The sequence below is a fragment of the Notamacropus eugenii genome, chromosome 1, assembly GCF_028372415.1.
Source record: "Notamacropus eugenii isolate mMacEug1 chromosome 1, mMacEug1.pri_v2, whole genome shotgun sequence".
In the NCBI taxonomy this organism is placed as follows: Eukaryota; Metazoa; Chordata; class Mammalia; order Diprotodontia; family Macropodidae; genus Notamacropus; species Notamacropus eugenii.
In genome coordinates, this window is record NC_092872.1 from 260,568,923 (window position 1) to 260,588,656 (window position 19,734).

The 19,734-nt window shown below is 42.5% G+C and overlaps 1 protein-coding gene and 1 pseudogene across 5 annotated transcripts in view; one reads left to right on the top strand and one right to left on the bottom strand.

Moving 5' to 3' along the window:
• The first annotated feature begins 9,757 nt into the window (after nt 1-9,757).
• The window catches only part of DNA2 (DNA replication helicase/nuclease 2), a 39,731-nt gene continuing 29,754 nt past the window's right edge, over nt 9,758-19,734 (top strand). Inside the window, exons 1-6 of one of the 5 annotated variants that reach the window (XM_072628785.1) lie at nt 10,012-10,129; nt 10,875-11,122; nt 11,767-11,950; nt 13,083-13,262; nt 17,435-17,618; nt 18,355-18,500. In XM_072628785.1, the coding sequence (XP_072484886.1) occupies nt 13,096-13,262; nt 17,435-17,618; nt 18,355-18,500 (497 nt within the window). In that variant the 5' untranslated portion in view covers nt 10,012-10,129; nt 10,875-11,122; nt 11,767-11,950; nt 13,083-13,095. Of the gene's footprint in view, nt 10,130-10,874; nt 11,123-11,154; nt 11,951-13,082; nt 13,263-17,434; nt 17,619-18,354; nt 18,501-19,734 lie in introns of those variants that run through there. The other 4 variants (XM_072628787.1, XM_072628788.1, XM_072628784.1 and 1 more) reach the window with 4 other exon arrangements.
• Nucleotides 16,626-17,322, bottom strand: LOC140529246 (clathrin light chain A pseudogene; annotated as a pseudogene).

Sequence of the window (19,734 nt, forward strand, 5' to 3'; positions counted from 1 at the left end):
ATCCTCCCTTTGTTACCTTGACTGCGTATCAAAAGAATATTAAAAACTCAGTTTTCCTGAATTTTTAAAATAAGGAAGGGTTCTATTGGGAAATGATTATTGTGTAAAAGAATAATAACTGTGTTGTATTCTGAAGGGTGGTACAAATTCATTTTAAAGAGTTGAGCCTTTGTAAGTTCTTAACCCTTTAACATTGAGTCAAAGTCTTCTTAGAGAACTGGGCAGAGAGGTGGTACAGTGGATAGAGTGCCAGGCCTAGAGTTAGGAAGATCTGAGTTCAAATCCGTTCTCAGATATTTACTAGCTATGTATGACTGTGACCCTGGACAATTCACTGAATCCTGTTTGTCTTACTTTCCTCATCTATAAAATGAATTGGAGAAGGAAATGGCAAACCATGATAGTATCTCTGCCAAGAAAACCCCAAATGGGGTCATGATACAACTGAAAATGATTGAACAACAACAAAGAGAACTGAAACATGCAAATGGCAGTTTTGGCAAGGAGTAGGGGCTTTCTGATTTCATTGAGCCTGGGCCACTCTGATACTGTGGGCCATAGGACCTCTGAGTCTGGGAAAGGTGAGTACTGGATTGAGAGCCAGGTTTCAATCTTGACTATACCATCCAGATAACCTTAGGCAAATCACTTCTCTCTGAACCACATTTTCATCAACTGTAGAATGAAGAGGTTGAATTTGATGAGCAAATCCACAAGGTCCCTTTCAGGTCTAAATTCCACAAACATATTGTTATTGTCTATCTAATGCTGTTTGTTCTGTTTAAAAAATATATGTTTATGGCTTTTGATTTTTATATCACTTTCATCTCCAGGTAATATTCCTTTTCTTCCCTGTTGGACCATTTCCTGTAATAAAAGAAATGGGGAAAATGCAATTCAGCAACCTTGATTAAGATGAGATAACAATTGAGTTTGGCAGTATACACAGTTGTTCTATACTCATTGTGCCCCACTTCTGGAAAGATAGGAGGGTGGTGCTTTTTCTTAGGCAGTCTGGTGGTACAGTGGTTACCATGCTAGGCTCGGAGTCAGGAAGACCTGAGTTCATTTCCAGCCTCAGATACTTTCAGATTTGTGATCTTGGACAAGTTACTTAACAAGTTACTCTACCTTAGTTTCCTCAACTGTAAAATGGGGATAATAACATTTTACTTCCCAAAGGTGAGACACTTGTAATGTGCTTAACACAGTACCTTGCACATAGTAGATATTTATTTCCCTCTCCCCTTTTCTTCAGAGTGAAACTTAGCTATATGCGTACAACATTATTGTCATTGGTCTAGACTGTTTGAATGGTCCTCTGTACTTTGCATCAATTCTTATAAATCTTTTTGTGCTTTATTCATAATCAGTGGTTTTTGTGGCATAGTGATTTTAATCATGTATAAAGTAGAACTGCTAAACATTTAACCTTGTGCAGTTGTCCCAATATCTTTCTATCAAATCTTTCTGGTATTGTCATGGGAGTCCCACAATAACAGATTGCTAAGTCACTATCAAGGGAGTGGTCTAGTTTTGGCCTGGATATGAATCCTTGCTGGAGTTCATAATTCTAATCATAGCAGGTTTATGTGAAACTAAGCGGGTTCAACCCGTCTGCTGAGATGGTTTACTCAGTGTGGTCTTTATGCACACTACAGTTTCTTGGAGCCACAGAGGAGAGTTGGGTGGACGTTGAAGGTGGATGAGCAGCCCTGAAAAGGGATCCTCGAAGACCCAATACACCCCAGGAAGGTAAGAAAAGTGTAGCCAGGTGCTTGAGATAAGTTCAGGTTTCACATTCCAGGTTATTGAAATAACTTGGTTGTAGGACAACTCTTCAAGTCTTTGAGGAACTATGGAAAGGGAATAACTAAGTGCTAGAACACTAAAGATAGGCAAATAGTTTGCTTTTCCAAAAAGAAAGTAGTCATTTTGTGAATTAGAAAACTGAGTTGGACACCTGTCCCTGTAAATATCTAGACTGAATTATTAAGTTGACAGTTTTGAGTATTCAGAAAGGAAAATGCAGTGATCCTTAGGAAATAAGATGGGCTCATTTAAGGTAAGTCATCCCAAGCTAACCTCTTGGATTTGGGGGATGAGGTTATTGGTATACCACTCAGTTAACAACTATCCATTAAGTACTCCCTGTGTTCTAGGTACTCTGCCAAGTGCTTAGGAATCAGAGGCCAAAATATTCTTACACTCAAGAAAGTTACATATCAATGGAGGAAACTATATAGGAAGAAGCACTATGTATATATATGACTAAGGGGGTCTTGGAGGGAAGGTATTCAGGAGCGAGGGGGACCATTGAGAAGAATCCTAGGAAGAAAACCAAGAGGTGAATGTGGGGGAGGCAGAACGTCCCACCATGGAGACAGCCAATGAGAAATTGCTGGAAGTCCGTGGAGGAGAGGACAATATAAGAAAACTGGACAGGTAGCAGGGACTAAGTTATGAAGGGCTTTAAATAGTGAAAAGAAGTCAATGGGGAGCCACGGGAGTTAATATAGCAGTGAAGTGGAGAGGAATTCCAATTACAAGACTACTGAAGTAATCCCCAAGAGGTGATGAAGATCTAACTAGGGAAATGGCTGTGTCAGGAGATGAGAATCTTGGTGGAAGTAGAATTGACATAGCCTGGTGACTGATTGGCTGCAAGAAAGAGTAGGGTCTCAAGGATGACTGAGTTGGTGAGTTTGGGTGAACTGAGTTGTGACCTCCACAGAATAGGAAGGTCAGGGGAGTTTCTGAGGGAAATAGTCATTTTGTTCTGGGCATGTTGAATTTGGGACGTTTATGGACATCCAGTTAGAAATGTCTAATAGGCAGCTTGGGAAGGAATGAAACAAGCATTTAGTAAGGACTAGGCACTGTCCTAAGCATAAGCAAAAAGAAAAACCCTGCCCTCTAGCTGCTCCATGTTAATATAGTAAGACAACAGATAAAATGGAACTCAAAAAGGTGAGCAGTGAAAATGAGTGAGGAGGCTGAGGAAAAGGGCATGGCAAAGTATCCAGGCCCTTTTGGGCTGTTACATAAAATGGGAGCCCTAGGAGGAACTCACCAGTGGGAGGAGTTTGTGTGTGCATGTGTTGTGTGTGTGTGTGTGTTTTGTGTGTTCCAGGTTGAGAAGGTGGTTGTGGAAAAGTCCAAAGCTGAGAACCTCAAAGGACCAGAAGCCAAGAACTGGATTGGAGGGAATGAAGAAAGCCTGAGCTTTCCCATGGATGGAAGCCCTACAGGACTGAAGTGATATGGGGAATTTAGGCCTGGACATATATGGCTCCAGAAGTTCTCTGCATAGAGATGACGACTGATACTGGGATATACCTATACTCAGTTTGGATATAATGGGATATAACGTATTCCTAAAAGCCATCAGATTATGCAAAATTATGACTTAATGAGGAAAATGGGATTAGAGGCACAACACTCAAAAACATCATCAGTGACCAAAAAAAAAAAAGGTATCATTCAGTTGTATCTGACTCTTCTTCATGTGGCAAAGATGCTGGAGTGGTTTACCATTTCTTTCTCCAGCTCATTTTACATATGAGGAAACTGAGGCAAACAGGGTGAAGTGATTGGCCTGGGATCATACAGCCAGTATCAAAAGCCAGATTTGGAGTCTTTCTGACCCTAGGTCTAGTGCTCTATCCACAGCACCACCTAGCTCTCCATCCTCCCCCTGCCCTGTATAGCAACCTAATAAAAATGGTAGCACAGATTAATACGTAGTAAATGGTTAGGAAATACAGAAATACTACAATAAATAATAACAATGTGACCTTGGGTTGCTGCTCAGTTCTAGCACAGCAGGTCAAAGGGTAGCCTCTATGGGCTGCAATTTCAGGGACATGGTCCTGGTGGAAGGTGGGAGAGGTGTATAGGCAGACCAGCTTTCCTTAGCTCACAGGTTGTACTGCAACAGAAGATGAACCATAAACATGGCATTTTACCTAAAAAAGGCTTCCTGAGTGTTGCTGGTTGGGTCTTGGAAGGTTTGCTCCTTGTGAGTTATTGTGAAATGGAGCCATTTTATGTATTCTCTTACTGTTTCTTAAAGATAAAATTGTGCGTAAGGCAATACAAAATTCCCATTATGTATCAACTTCTTTGGAACAAATTCCCAGTTTCAAAATAAATGTTTGATTATATTTTCTGCTTCCTTTTTCCTTTCCTACCTATTCCTCTGTCTTCTAGGAGAATACAGCAATTATTAGTTCAAATTAGTTTCAAATGAAACAATTTGTAAAGTGCTTGCACAGTGTATGGCACACAGTAGGTGCCATAGAAATGCTCATTCCCTTCCTCGGCTTTTCCCTTCCTCCCACTAAGTGGCATTTAGAGATTCAGTGTGGGTGCCCTATCAATTGTTGAATTGACCTCTAGTCTCAAACAGGTCATGAAACTTAGGTCCCATTCCAAGATTTACCAACAGTTACTTGGAAATGTTGAACAAGTCACCTCTCAGCTTCTCCATGCATTCAGGATTTTAGTTAAGCTTTTCCCTGAATTGGCACAGATCATAAACCTCCCTGTAATGAGCCTCTCCAGGTTCTGCCAGGTAGGCTGACCTTGAGCTAGACCTGTTATTCCCAGCCTTTTTCCAGCTTGGTGGAACCTGCCAAACCTTGAGTTACACTAGTATAGCCTTTAGAAGTGGATCGTCATCTCCCTGCCTTCATGAGATCCTGGAATAGGATTTTGGCATCTCTCTACTCAGGTACCAATGAACTGGGATGTTTTCCTCCTTGTTTCTGGGCTGCTGAATATTAATTTGATCACTCTGGCAATATTTAGGATCCTACTTTGTGCAGGACACTATGGGAGATAATGTTCTGTATAATTAGTCCTCTGGCCACACCTTCACATGCAATTCCATCCCACTGGAATAGGTGGGAGGAAGTCTCCTGTCACCTCTGTGCCTTGGAGTCCCTAGCTCCCTTCTACTCAAATTCACCAGGTCCTACGGGAGGCTGTTTCTCATCCCCACAGTTGCTAATGCTTTTCCCCCCTCCATGAAATCACTTCATATTTACATGGTTTATATTTTGTGTTGTCTTATCTGGGTCCATGGTTTCTCTTCAGTAGTACGTAAGCTCTTTTTGGGCAGAGATATTTGTTTTTTACTTTTTATCCCCAGCACCTAGCAAATAAAATAGGAGAGAAGTGAATACATATTTATAAAGTGCCTACTATGTGTTGGGCCCTGTTAAGCACTTTACAAATGTTATCTTCTAGGATCCTCACAACAACCCTGTGATGTAGATGCTGGTGTTATAGGTTATGTTTACACACATATTTTATTATATATAATATTTATTATTTATTACATTTATGTATATTATATTTTACAGTTGAGGAAACTGAGCTAAACTAAAATTAAATGACTTATAAAGGCTGGATTTGAATGGGAGATCCTCCTGCCTTCTGATCTTGTGTTCTGTCTTTGTATCCCCCTCACTTTGTACGGCAGATATTTATTAAATGTCATTTTCAAAGAAATGTTTGTTTCTTTTTATGACTGTGTGGCTTATGTCCAATTGAACACTTATCTACTGTTGCAGAAACCCAAAGTAAAAACCTCTGGGCAGGTAGATCTTGCCAAACCTCTTGCCAGCAGGAGGCCAATCTATGAATATTAACTGTAACTAACAAAATTCAATTCAAAATAGATTCATTTCTCAGCAACCTTTTCCAGAGTTGCTGCTTTCACTTTGTATTGGAAGTTGGTGATATGCCATGGCAACACTTAACACCCCTTGGGATGCTCAGGATGCTGGTCTGCAATGTTGAATCCCTTGGCAGGTTTCTCTGCCTGCGAAATAGCTTTCCAGCTCATGCTGTGTACGATTCATTTTCCAGGCATATTTCAAAAGAGGATTAGAGTTGGGGGTTTGGAACTGAGATCCTAAAATTTAGTTAAAATAAAAATGTGCAGTGATATCATCAGTGTCTGAGTGATAAGCAAAGAGATCACTTCCATTACTTATAACATGGTGAAACAACTGAATCGGAGTGAACAGTGAAGCAGGAGACATCATAGTACTCCCAAGATTATAATCTAAATTATTGCTGATAGGAGTTTTTGCATTCTGGGGCATCAATCCATTTGGGTTTTGCTTATAGTTGCTTATGATTGATAGGATCCCATTGATTCAGTAGAATGACCACTCATTTGGTCATTGGAGGGGAATCACACATTTAGAATAACAAGAGCTAACATATAAAGAATGTCCCTGGGGAAGTGGGACAAGAAACAATTGACCAGTCATGGAGCAAAAAAGGAGAGATGATATGCCCTGCTACATGAGGACTGCACGCATCTTTGGTTAACATCAAGAGACCTAGAAGAAGATTCCTGCTTGTGGTAGATTGACAGAACAACATGGACAAGGGTCGAACAGGATGGGGATGGCTGACTGGGCTGCCATCTGCATGTCGGATGGAAATTGTATCAAGGAAATTGTATTTTCCCAAATCCTAATGAAATTGGTTCCTCAGATCTATCCTTCCTCTGATGATTATAATTAAGCAATTTGTCCAGGGAAGGGGATTTCCCTTGTATATTAACCTGTAGTAGAGGCTGCTAGAGGGTATAATGGACAGAATGCTGGCCTTTGAATCAGGAAGACTTGAGTTTGAATTCTTCCTCAGACACACTAACTGTGCGGTTCTGGGCAAGTCACTTTAATCTTTCAGCCTTGGTTTCCTCATCTGTAGAATGGAGATAACCTATTTCACAAAGCTGACATGAGGATCAAATGAGATATGTGTAAAGCTCTTTACAAACTTTAGACAGCTATATAAATGTTAGATATTAGGATTAGCTACTGAATTCAGCATTAGGATTCATTAATATTGAAACACAAGAGCTTAAAGTAGAGAGTGGTTCTTTATACCTATTAACTAGCATCCAATTAATCCAGTGGTAAACAATCCTTAAATTTCAACATGTCTATTAAGACTTATTTTGTTTTAAAGTTTAGCAACAGAAATAGAGAAGTTGATCAATGAAACAGATCAGGTACACAACATACAGGAACAAATGAGAACAGTGGTCTAATGTTTGATAAAACCAAAGACTGAAGCTTCTGGGGTTGTTCAGTTGTATCTGATTCTTTGTGACCCTATTTGGGGTTTTCTTGGCAGAGATACTGGAGTGGTTTGCCATTTCCTTCTCCAGCTTATTTTACAGATGAGGAAACTGAGGCAAATAGGGTTAAGTGACTTGCCCAGGTCACACAGCTAGTAAGTATCTGAGGCTAGATTTGAACTCCTGAAGAGGAATCTTCCTAACTCAAAGCCCTGAATTCTATCTACTGCACCATCTGGCTACAACTGGGATAAGAATTCGCTATTCATCAAAAGGTCCTGGGAAAACTGGAAAGCAATCTGGCAGCAGCTAGGTATAGACCAACATCTCACACTATATAAGAGATAAACCTGAAATGGTACCATACAGACTATCTGAAATGAACCCTTTTCCCAAAATGTATATCAGAGATAGGTTTAGAGGTAATTTTGAAGCATGTTCTATCCATAAGGCCACATTTATGTATTACAGGGTCATCATGCTTGAAATCTCAAAGCTCACCATAGCTCCCCACCCCCGCTTGAAAATACTTTCATTTGAATATATTACCATTAAACTGTTTATTTTTACTGCATGTTAAATGTTGTTGGTATCAAAAATAGCACTTTAAGCCATTCCTCAATTGATAAATGATCAGAAGATATGAAGTTTTCAGATGAAGTAATCGAAGCTATCTATAGTCATATAAAAATGCTGACAACTACTGATAGGAGAAATGCAAATTAAAACAATTCTGAGGTACTACCTTGTACCTATTAGATTGACTAATAGGACAGAAAAGGAAAATGACAAATATTGAAGGAGATCCCTGGGAAAATGAGACATTAATGCACTGTTGGAGTTGTGAACTGATTCAACCATTCTGTAGAGCAATTTGGAACTATGTTCAAAGGGCTATAAAACCATGCATACCTTTAGACCTAGCAAAACCACTACTAGATCTGTGTACCAAAAGAAATAAGAAGCAAACAGGAAAAGGACCTATATGCACAAAAACAGCTATTTTCTTGGGGTAAAGAATTGGAAATTGAGGGGATGTCCATCAGTTGAGGAATGCCTGAACAAATTGTGGTTATGTAATTGTGATGGAATACCATTGTGCTACAAGAACTGATTCGCAGAATGCTTTCAGAAAAACCTGGAGTGACTTACATGAGCTTATATAAAGTGAAATGTACTGTTTACAAAATAATATTGTAAGATGATCAGCTATGAATGACTTATTTTCAGCAATACAGTGATCTAAGACAACTCTAAACAACTTACGTTCAAATGCTGTCCATTCCCAGAGAAAGAACTGATGGTGTCTGAATACAGATTGAAGCATACTTTTTTTACTTTTATTTTTCTGAAGTTTTTTTTTGCTTTTTTTGATCTACATTTGCTTTCACAACATGACTATTATGGAAATGTTTTGCATGTATATAACCTATATCGAATTGTTTGTCTTCTCAGTGAGGTGTGGGGAGGGAGGAAGGGAGAGAATTTGGAACTCAGAGTTTTAAAAACTAGTGTTAAAAATTGTGTTTACATATATCTGGGAAAAATTTAAAAAAAATCCTAACTAAATAAAGGAAAATAACACTTAAATTGGAGTCCAGAGGACTTGGGCTTTGTCGCCTACTGAGTGTGTGGTCTTGGACAATTCACTTGATCTCTTGGAGCCTTACTTCCTTTCTCTGCAAAATGAGAAAGTCAGGCTTCTCAGATCTCCTCTGGCTCTAAATCTTAGGATTCCATGATACCTGTGTACATGGTAGCCTTTTAATAAATGTTTTTACTCTTTCAGGAAGTATTAAGCATGGACCATGGTCAGGGCCATGGAAGTCCCTGAGATAAAAAAGAAACAGTCTTTGACCTTGAATTTACATTGTGCTGGTGGAATCATGGCCTGTGTGTTTGCCCATGCCATGACTTGCACTTGACTGTTTTGGGTGAGGGAGGGCAGTGCAGGTCACCAGCCTCATCCGGATGAGGCAGTTGGGGGGAAGTGACTTGCCCAAGGTCACACAGCTAGTGAGTTAAGTATCTGAGGTGAGATCTGAACGCAGATGCTCCGGACTCCTGCACTGGGGCTCTATCCACTGCACCCCTCGGCTGCCCTGCTGGTGAAATACAACCTTGGGCAAGTCCCCTAACCCTGTTTGCCTCAGTTTCCTTGTCTGTAAAATGAGCTGGCAAATCGCTTCGGTGTCTTTGCCAAAAAACCCCATTGGGGTCGGGCAAAGTCGTGCGGTTTGAGTAACAGCCAGTGAAGACGGGGTTCTTACCCCCTGCGGGGGGGGGGGGCATGATAAGCTCCTATCCGGACAGGCGGCACACCTCGGACCGGGGTGGGGAAGTGGGATCCCCACGCACCTCCACGCGAGTGGAGGACGGGTTTTGGGAGTGAACCACGCGGGCACATCCAGCTGAGCGGCCCTGGCCCAGTCTCCTCCCCCCTCTGCCTCAGTTTACCCCTCTGTGAAATGAGCTGACAACAGCTCCCAGGTGTGCTGTGAGGGCAGAGCCCCTGAAACCTCCAGGGGCGATGGCAGTGGCAGTGGCTGGGACGGCTGCGGTGCTGACCAGGTGCCCAGGACAAGCGGCCAGCACCCCGAAAGGCGCAGGGACACGCGCTCGCCGGGGGCGGGGAGCCACTCTCCAGCTCCGGACCCCCTGCGACCGTCCGTTGGGGGTGGTTTGTCCTCTTTGTCCTGAGGGGGTGGGGGAGAGAAAGCAGCGGCTCGTTCATCCGAGAAGGTTCCTTAGAAGCCGACTAAAAAGGCAGCTGGAACCGCCCCCGCCTCCCAGCAGGGGGCTCGGACCCGGGCTCAGCCCGCGTAGCTGGGGGGAGGAGACTCTGGGCGCATGCGCAGCCGCGCCGCCCGCCCCGCCAGGCTCCGCGTGCGCCGCCGGTCCGGAGGGACTCAGCCGGGGGTCCCGGGCAGGCCGAGCGATGGAGCTGGCGCTGGAGCTGGACAAGCTGGAGCTGCCGAAGGGGAAGGCGCTCGCGGAGGGGGCGCCGCCGCCCGCCGACCGGTGAGCCGCGGGCCTGGGAGGGAGCGGGAGATTTGAATGGAGGACGCGGGAGCGGGCGCGGGCGGCGCGGGCTGGAGCCGGGGCGCGGCTGGGAGCGGGCTTCCTGCGGGCTGCCAGAACGGACGGACGGACGAACGAACGAGTGAATGAATGAATGAATGAATGAATGAACGAGTGCACGAGTGCGGGGGGGCCGCTCCGCTCGGCGCCCGGGTCCGGGGGAGACGGCTCCGGAGGGAGGGGCCCAGCTCCCGGGGGTCTCCGGTCGGGGGAAGGGCTGGCAGGCCGGAGCCTGACAGCGGGGTGGAAGGAGCCTGGAAAGGTGGGCCTATGGGGTGAGGGCGGGGTGAGTGTGAGGGGCTTGGAAGGCCGACCCCAGACTGAGGGGGGCGGGGCTTCCTTGTCCCAGGCTCCTCCCTGATAGGTCGGGGCTTTGAACGGAGCCCTCGGAATACAGTTTTTAATGAAGCCAAGCGTTTATTAAGCACCTTCTGTGTACCAAGCAGTGTGCAAAGTGCTGTGAAAAAAAGGAGCGAAAATACCCGCCCTCCAGAAGCTCGTGGACTGGAGACCAGGCGCTGTCACTAAGGGAAAACGGAGGGCTGGTTATACAGGCAACCCATGGGTGGGCAAAGGCGGGGGGCGTTCTGGAGGGCCCGTGGTGCCCCGGGCTCCGTGCCAAGCATGTCACAGTGGATCCTTGCCAACCCTCCGAGTTCAGTCCTATATTGTCCTCATTCTACAGTTGAGGAAACTGAGGCCTCCAGAAGTTAAGGGACTGAACTGAAGTCCAAGGGGCAGCAGAGACTTGAACCATCTCGGATTCTAGATGCAGCTCGTTTTCATTAAGTTTCCTGACTTCAAATCCAGTAGTTTTTCCCTGACTTGCCTCTGACCTTCCCGAAGTCCCTTCTCCATTCTGGGCCTCAGCCTTTGCCTCTTTAAATAAGGAGGTTGGACAAGTGGAGCTCCCCGCTTCTGGATCTAGTTCTGGTGAGCTGATGAAAATGACGTTTCTTCCTGTGGCCCTTCCCGTCCTTCAGTGTTCCATGGGCCAGACATCCTCCTGCACGTCTTTTGGCATGTCCTGTAATTTAGTATCTGCGCCTGCAGGCACATATCTGTAGCTGCTTCAGCTTTAGCAATTTTTTATAAAATCTCTTTTTCTCTTTACCAACTAACAAGCAGCGTGCTGTGAGAGCTATACTAGCAGACCTAGATGTTCCTATGCTCCTCCCCCCAGAAGCCTTCTGGAAGATGATGCCTCCCAAAGCTTAGGTCTTGGCAGAAGAGGTTACATTTCTGTGTGTTTATGGGCAAGGGTGTATACTCCAATGAGAGCTATTACCAGCTCTCCATCAGTCAAGAATTTTTTTTTTGGTGGTTTTTTAAAATTACACACACACACAAATAATTTCCTCCTAAGTACATGTTAAAACTTTTTTTAACATTTTTTAAAGTTTTGAGTTCCAAAATCTATTCGTCCCTCCTTCCCTTCCCCTTCCCCCTTCTGAGATAGTGAACAATAATATATAGGTTATACATGTACAATCATAAGACATTTTCATATTGGTCATTTTGTACAAGAAGACTCAAAGAAAGAAAGTGAAAGATCGCATGTTTCTGTCTGTATCCAGACAGCGTCAGTTCTTTCTCCGGAGGCAGATAGCGTGTTTCATCATGACTCCTTTGGGATTGACTTGGTTCATTGTATTGCTGAGAAGAGCTAAGTCTTCACAGCGGATCATCCGTGTGCAGTATTGCTGTTACTGTGTACAACATTCTCCTGGTTCTGTTTCACTTCATTTTGCATCAGTTCATGTAAGTCTTTTCAGGTTTTTCTGAAGTCCCCCTGCATTGTCATTTCTTATAGCTTAATAGTATTCCGTCACAATCACATACCACAGCTTCAGTCAAGCACTTATTAACAGACTGCAGCATGCCTGTTCTGTTCTAGGCACTGGGGTGTTACGAAGGCAGCCGATACAAAGTTCATCCAGTGGGAGATGCCATCACCAATTTTTCCTCTGGAGGTTTAGGTGGGCTTTATTTTGTAGACTTCTCAGAGTTGCAGGGGACTTTGGAAATGTATAGTCTAGCCCAGAGTGATGAGGTGACATGCCAACCTGGCTCCCCGTTCTCTCTTGTTTGAAGGCCAGAGGGAATCCTCCCCTGTTCCCTCTGAAAGGTGAGCGCCCAGGGTGCAGCAGCAGGATATAATAGGAAGAGAGAAAGTCTGGGAGTCCCAGGACCTCTTTTTGAATCTTTTGAAAGCGTCTTTAACAGTCACTCCCTGCACAGTTGGTCAGGTTACCTCAGCTGTCTGGGCATCGGTTTCCTCATCTGGAGAATGAGAAGGTTGGACTGGGTGGCATCTGAGATATTTTTCGGGTTGAACTAGGTGACGTCTGAGAGCTTTTTCAGCTCTGTGTCCCGAAGCCTCTTCTTAGCATCTGTTCATGAAGGTCTCACGTGGGACCTCTCCCTGGAGTTGGTTTATGTGAGGAAAAAGCTTCCAGGTGCAGATGCCAGATCAAATGGGATCATGTCTTGTAAAGCACTTGCTCTCTAAACCCAAGCTAAAACTCCTCTTGTTATTCCTGCAAGATTCCATTCGAAAGAATCCTTCCTCCCTTGTCTCTGCCAGCAGAGATGGATATTCTACCAACATCCTGACCTTTGCAAGAGCCGAGTCTCTTCCAAGTGCTTTTCCTAACCTGAGTTTTTCAGCAAGGGGGAACTCAGAATTATTTTAGACAAAGTCCATTTGTCTGCCCTTCTGTGGTTTTTATGTATTTTTACCACAGGAAAATTTTTAGCATTAGCTTCTCAAAAGAGTTAAATATGGAAAGGGATCTCTAGGAGGGGTTGGTTTGGTTTGTAGATGAAAAAAGACAGGGAGGATGTTCTCTTGTTCCTTGGTTGTGCTAATCCATTGTCTCTTTTTCTAAAGATTTCTGAAGAAAATGACAACTACCTTTCCTGATACAATCCTGAGACGGGGAGTAGATAATCGATACCTGGTGTTGGGGGTCACTGTTGTACAGAATGAAGGAAACCCAGAGAAACATCTGATTATAACTGCTTCTCAGTCCTTGGAAGATCGAGAGCTATGCATCCTTAGGAATGAGTGGTAATTGATATGTACATGTGCTAATTGATCTGACGTTCTGGAGATATCTTCTTCAAGTCTAGCAGAATACTGGGAATTAATCTTTGACTAGAAATGGGCAGGGTTTTGAACATGTATTATTTTGCATTTATTTTGTACTCAGCTTTTCGGGTCTCTCTTTCCAAAACCATTTGAGGAAATAAAATGAATAACTCAAACTTTGTGGTGATTAAACAAAATGTTAGTGCAAGTATTTTTATCTTTATTTTAGAGATGAGGAAACTGAGGCTCAGAGAGGTTAGTTAGTCCACAGTCACATAGCTGGTAGAGGTAGAGTGAAGAAAAAGAACATTGTTGTAGTCATGACTATTCCTTCTTCCACCTAGACCTTCATTCTGTTCAATTGCAGCTTGAAATTTAAGTTAATTTTTAAGAAGAGTCAAATGACATTTAGCCAAAATTCTTTTTTAAAAAAAATTCTATTTTTTTAACATTCTTTTTCTAAAAACATTTTTGAGTTCTGAATTCTGTCCCCTCCCTATTGAGAAGGCAAGCAATATTATTTCAATTATACATGTGAAGTCGCATGTGATTATACATGTGAAAACATTTCCATATTGGCCGTGATGCAAAAGAAGAAAAAATGGAAAAGTCTGCTTCAGTGTACGCTCTCTCTGGAGGTGGAAAGCATTTGTCATCATGGGTCCTTGAGTATTGTTGGGTATTGTATTGGTCATTGATCATCCTTACAGTATTGTCCGTACTGTGTACAGTGTTTTGTTTCGGCTTCACTTTGCATCAATTCATATACTCTTCCCAGATTTTTCTAAAACTGTCCCATTCGTCATTTCTTATAGGATTATCTTAGAGTATTCCATCACCATAATGTACCGTAACTGTTTAGTCATTCCCCAGTTAATGGATAGATACTTTAATTTCTAACTCTTTGCCACAGCAAAGAGAGCTTCTCTAAATATTTTTTGTACAAGTAGGTCTTTTTTCCCTTTTCTTTGATCCCTTTGGAATACAGACCTAGTAGTGGTATTGCTGGATCAAAGGGTATGCATAATTTTTTTTTTTTATTTTTTTATTTTTTTATTTTATAATGTTTAACAATCACTGCCATACAATTGTGATTTTATCCCCCCCACCTACCCCCCACTCCCCCCCTCCCTCCCCACGACTGCATACAATTCTGTATAGATTCTACATATACTTTCCTATTGAGTATATTTTCACTATAGTCATGCTATGTAGTCAGACTAAGATAAATGAAAGAAATCGTATAACAAATCAGAACATGATACACAAACACATACACATACACAAACATGATCTGCTACAATATATGAGTGACTTCCATATTTCTCTCTCTGAGTGTGGCAGGCATTTTGCCTTGAGATCCTCCATTGGGATTTTTTTTTTTTTTTTGGTAAGAAGTTCTTGTGTTATTACAAAAATCTAAGTCTACCAGAAAAAACTCTCACACACTGTGGTTGTTGCTGTGCATAAAGTTCTCCTGGTTCTGCTCCTTTCACTCAGCATCAGGTCATATAAGTCCTTCCAGGCCTCTCTGAAGTCTTCTTGTTCATCATTTCTTATGGCACAATAGTACTCCATTACATTCATATACCATAATTTATTCAGCCATTCCCCAATTGATGGACATCCCCTTGACTTCCAGTTTTTGGCAACTACATAGAGTGCTGCTATAAATATTTTTGTACATGTGGGACCCTTTCCCATTTTTATGATCTCTTGGGGATATAGTCCTAGTAGCGATATTGCTGGGTCAAAGGGTGGGTATGCATAATTTTATAGCCCCTCCTTTTTGTTCTAAATTGTTATCCAGAAGGGTTGGACCAATTCACTTCTTGACAAACAGTGCATTAATTAGTGTCTCTATTTTTCCACATCCCCTCCAGCATTTGTCCTTTTTCTTTTCTATTATGTTAGCCAATCTGATAGGTGTGAAGTGGTACCTCAGAGTTGTTTGAATTTGCATTTCTCTGATAAGTGGTGATTTAGGCATTTTTTTCAATGACCATTGATAGCTTTGATTTCTTCTGAAAACTTCCTGTTCATATCCTTTGATTATTTATTGATTGAGGAATGACTCTTATTTTTATAAATTTGGCTCAGTTTCCTGTATGTTAGAGAAATGAGGCCTTTATCAAAGAAACTTGCAGTAAAACCTTTTCCCTCCAGTGTTCTGCTTTCCTTTTCATTTTGTCTGCCTAAAATTCTTTAACCCTTGTTTTCATACTTGCTACACAAGGCCATAGGGCAGACTGATCTTGGATTTGTGCCCAGGTTTCAAGATGGAACTAAAAAAAAGCCTTTATATTTCATTCTTGTTACATTAGGCTTGCCATTTCTAAGGCACAGGAATGATGGAACGTTTAAGAATGGAAGAATAAATAATAAGGACTGAAATTCTCGGTCCTTTGAGATTATATTATGTAAAGGTGGCCAGTTCTGTAATAATTTCTGGGGCCTAAGCAGTTAACTTCTTTCTGTTTGAAGGGAATCCATGAGTATATTTGTGCTTGTTTTAAAGTTGGAGGCAGGTAAAACTTTTATAAAAAACTTGATATTGATTGGTATCTGGTTCTACAGAAATAACTTCAGAAAGAGGTTACTGTATGCAGTGACCAGAACCCTGGCTTTGGGTCTGGAGATGATGTTCAGTTGATTCAGTCCTGTCTGACTCTTTGTGACACCATTTGAGCCTTTCTTGGCAAAGACACTGCAGTGGTTTGCCATTTCCTTCTCTAGCTCATTTTACATATGAGGAAACTGAGACAGGGCTAACTGACTTGCCCAGAGTCACCTAGCTAGTAAGTGTTTGAGCTCAGGAAGATAAGTCTTTCTGACTCTAGGCCCAGCACTCTGTCCACTGCACCGCCTATTTGTACATCCAGAGAACTTGGGTTCAAATCTGATTCTTTTTCTCTTTCTCCTCCTCCCTGAGTGACCTTAAATAATTCATTTAATTTCTTTGGGCTTTACTTTTCTTATCACATAAGAGGCTTAAACTAAGTGATCTGCAAATTTTTTTTCCTGTTCTAAATCCTCTGAATGCGCAATATTCCGGGTTCCACAGGTGAAGCTTTAATTGTACCTCTTTCTATGTGCATTTTATTTTATTTTTTAATTTGAAAGAGAATTTTATTATCAGTACAGTTGAAAATGACAATGGACATGCACAAGAGGCTACTGCCCTGGAGGGTCCCACTTTCCTCCTGCTCAGAATGCCAGGGAGAAAACAGTTGAAGAAAACATGCAATCACAAACACCAATCAACTCTAAAGATGAGAGGTTTGGTCCAAAAGAACCCAACATAATCGATCCAATGACTGTGAACAGCTTTGCTGAGTAAGATTAAGCTGTTGGGATTGTAACGTTGCCATTGGGCTTCCCTTCAGTGAACCAGGGGGCGTGCTTCAGGGAGGTGAGGACCAAGTGCATGTGGGACGCATCCTTGGCCTGCTTGTAGACTTGGGGTTAAAGTCACACAGTCGAGCCACGTGTTCCCACTCAGCACCAGGAGAAGTCTCTTCAACATCATTCACAAAAGCTTCTCAGCTGCCCTGTTACTTACTTTTGTTTTTTGTAGCTGTTCATCTTGTCTCGCGTACCATTCTTCCAACTCTTTCATTGCTTTTTCTTTCCCTTCTGCTTCCTGCTTCTGAGAATTCGCATCAAGGGCTTCCAGACGTTTCATTTGTTCTGTCTGTTTACGGATGCTCTCTGGTTCTGACTGTAATCTATCCACTTGTGAAATAGCTGCATAGCTGTCAGTTGGACCATTTCTCTCCTGGTAGTGTTCTCCATTCATCACTCCATCAATAGCATCCGGGCCCCTGGGAGGCTCTCCTTGCAGGAAGGTGGGCACACTGCTGCTGTCAAGGATGCTGAAGGCTTTGGCGTTCTTGATCTTGCTCTCCTGCTGGGCTAGGAAGGCCGCGGCTGGACCTTTTTCGCTGCTGCTCCTGCTCACCACCCCATTACCCACTATGGGACCCCCCAGGGCAGAGGCCAGAGCGGCGGCCGCACCAAATGGGTCTACCTCAGCCATGGTGCACAGGGCTGGAGCGGGTGGGCAGGGAGCAGGACTTGAGGGAGGGAAGGCAGTCTTTTTTTGTGCATTTTAAACAAAGCCTCTCCATGTCATGTATCTTTATTTGCAGGGATGACCTTTCAATAGAACCAGGAGACATCATTCATTTGGAAGGAGAATACAAAGCAGATGCTTGGATAATAGATAAAGATTTTGGATATTTGACTCTCTACCCAGACATGCTGATTTCTGGCACAAGTGTAGCAAATAGCATTCGTTGTATGAGAAGAGCGGTTCTGAGTGAAAATTTCAGGGTAAGTATGTTAGAAAATGTTATTATGGCTGAGCCAAATTCATCATGTGTGATCCTGAACAAAGGAATTCTGGCCTTAAAAAAATTCATTCTAATGATGGGTTTTGGTTTGAGGGCATCTTACAAATCCCTATCTGCTTTAGGATTCTTAATTAAATAAACTTACAAGACCTGATGCTAATTGTTGCTGTGTCCTGAAGTTTATTTCCTGTGGCCAGAGGATTCTTTTAGCCTTCTTCTCTTAGAGAAGCACAGCAGTTTTATAAGCAGCAAAGTAATAACATGTTTTGGAAATTAGTGTTGGATGTATTTCCTGTTTGATCATTCTGTAGAGAAAAATGAATAGATAACTAATATAGGGCTTAACCAGCATTTCTGAGAAAGGAAAACTTAGTTTTTTAGTAAGATTTCTATTGATAGTTATAAAATTATCTTTTCTCATGTTTTTGAATATATATATTAAACATTCCTTCATTGGGAATATTAAACATTCCTAATTATGTCTTTTCCTGTAAAATTAATTTTTTTGAAGATTAGTACTTTAGACATTCTAGATCCATGAGAATTTATTGAACAGTTAAGAGATGAAGGAAAAGTAGATAGAGCAAAATATTTCGTATTCTCTTCTCTTGGCTGCTTAATATTAGAGAAATGTCTTTTTCTTAAGTAACTATGTATTAAAAAAATAAAGTCTTAACTTGTAGCACATCAGAAATACATTTGCCATGTTCTTATAGAGCTGTGACCCCAATTCCCACCAAATGCTGGTTGGCACAGTCCTACACGAAATATTTCAGAAAGCGATAACTGACAGCTTTGACCAAGAGAAACTCCAGGAACTTGCTGTACAGGCTGTTCAAGATATAAAACATCTGAAGGAAATGTAAGTAACACAGTCAGAACTAGGCTAAAATGTGATTATGGAAACAGATTTCCTGGAATCTCCAAAATGTTTGGGTTACGCTGGGTTTTTTGTCTTCCTTTTTGCCCCTCCCCAATAAATGCCTGTACATCCCACTGGTCTAAAATACTGGGAAAAGCATCAGAAAATAAAATAAAGTTCTAGAGCAGCTGGAGTAGGCTCATCAAAGGTGTGCCCATAGAGGAGAGCCCCATTAGGTGTTCTTTGGCTGCAGGCCCTCGACAGAGGTTTGTTCAGCAGTGGGAAGAGGGCAGAGCTTGTGGGGGCGAGTGCCTAGAGAGCTGTGAAGAGTGATGGTCTCCAGCTAGGGAATACAAGGCCCCAAAACACAGACAGGCAGGGCTGCGCTGTAGGCTTTCAGGAGCCCCGAGGCAGGTTCCAGTGATGGCAGGAAATTTGGAAATGTGCAGTAAATTTGAGCACAGCATCCTCGAAAAATAGCTTTGAACACCCAGGTGACTTGGTGCCAAAATGCTGGGGTCCCCTGGGGTCCAGGTTGGCTCCTTTTCCAAGACTCCTGCCTTTGCTCATTCAGTTGTTACATTGGTGATAGCTTTTCATCAGTTGTAGAACTAGAGAAGTTATAGATGTCTTCTAGTTCAATCTCCTCTTTTTACAGAGGAGGAAACTGAGACCCAGATAGGTCAGTGATCTTGATCTGGTGAAGGTAGCCAGGGAGCTGCACATGCTCAGTCCTCTTTACTTTCCAAGTACGCATAATGACTCTGCAGCCATCTACTGTCTCCTTAGGACCAGGGCAGCCTGGACAAAGGTGACTGTTTTTATTCATCTGGCATCATGCTGGCACACATGTGCAAAGGGCTCTCAACAAGATGGCACTGTGAGGTCAGCATCATTATCCCCATTTTATAGATGAAGCAATTAAGGCTCTGATTGGCTAATCACCCATAGTCAACGCTGATTCTTATTCAGAGCTGAGATAGTCATTGGCATTTGTTAAGTGCTTTATTGTTACAAACACTTGGTCCTCTCATTTCGGCCTCTCACGGTCTTGGGTCATCAGGAGATGAACTGTTCCAGTCACCATTTTACAGATGAGGAACATGAGGCCCAGGGAGGCTTGAGGGGGGTCATCTCAAGGCCACAAAGGACCAGGACTGTGACTGTTTTTCTTGTCCTTATATACACTGGCCCTGCAGAGGACTCTTTAGCATTTTATATAGGCAGTGAATTT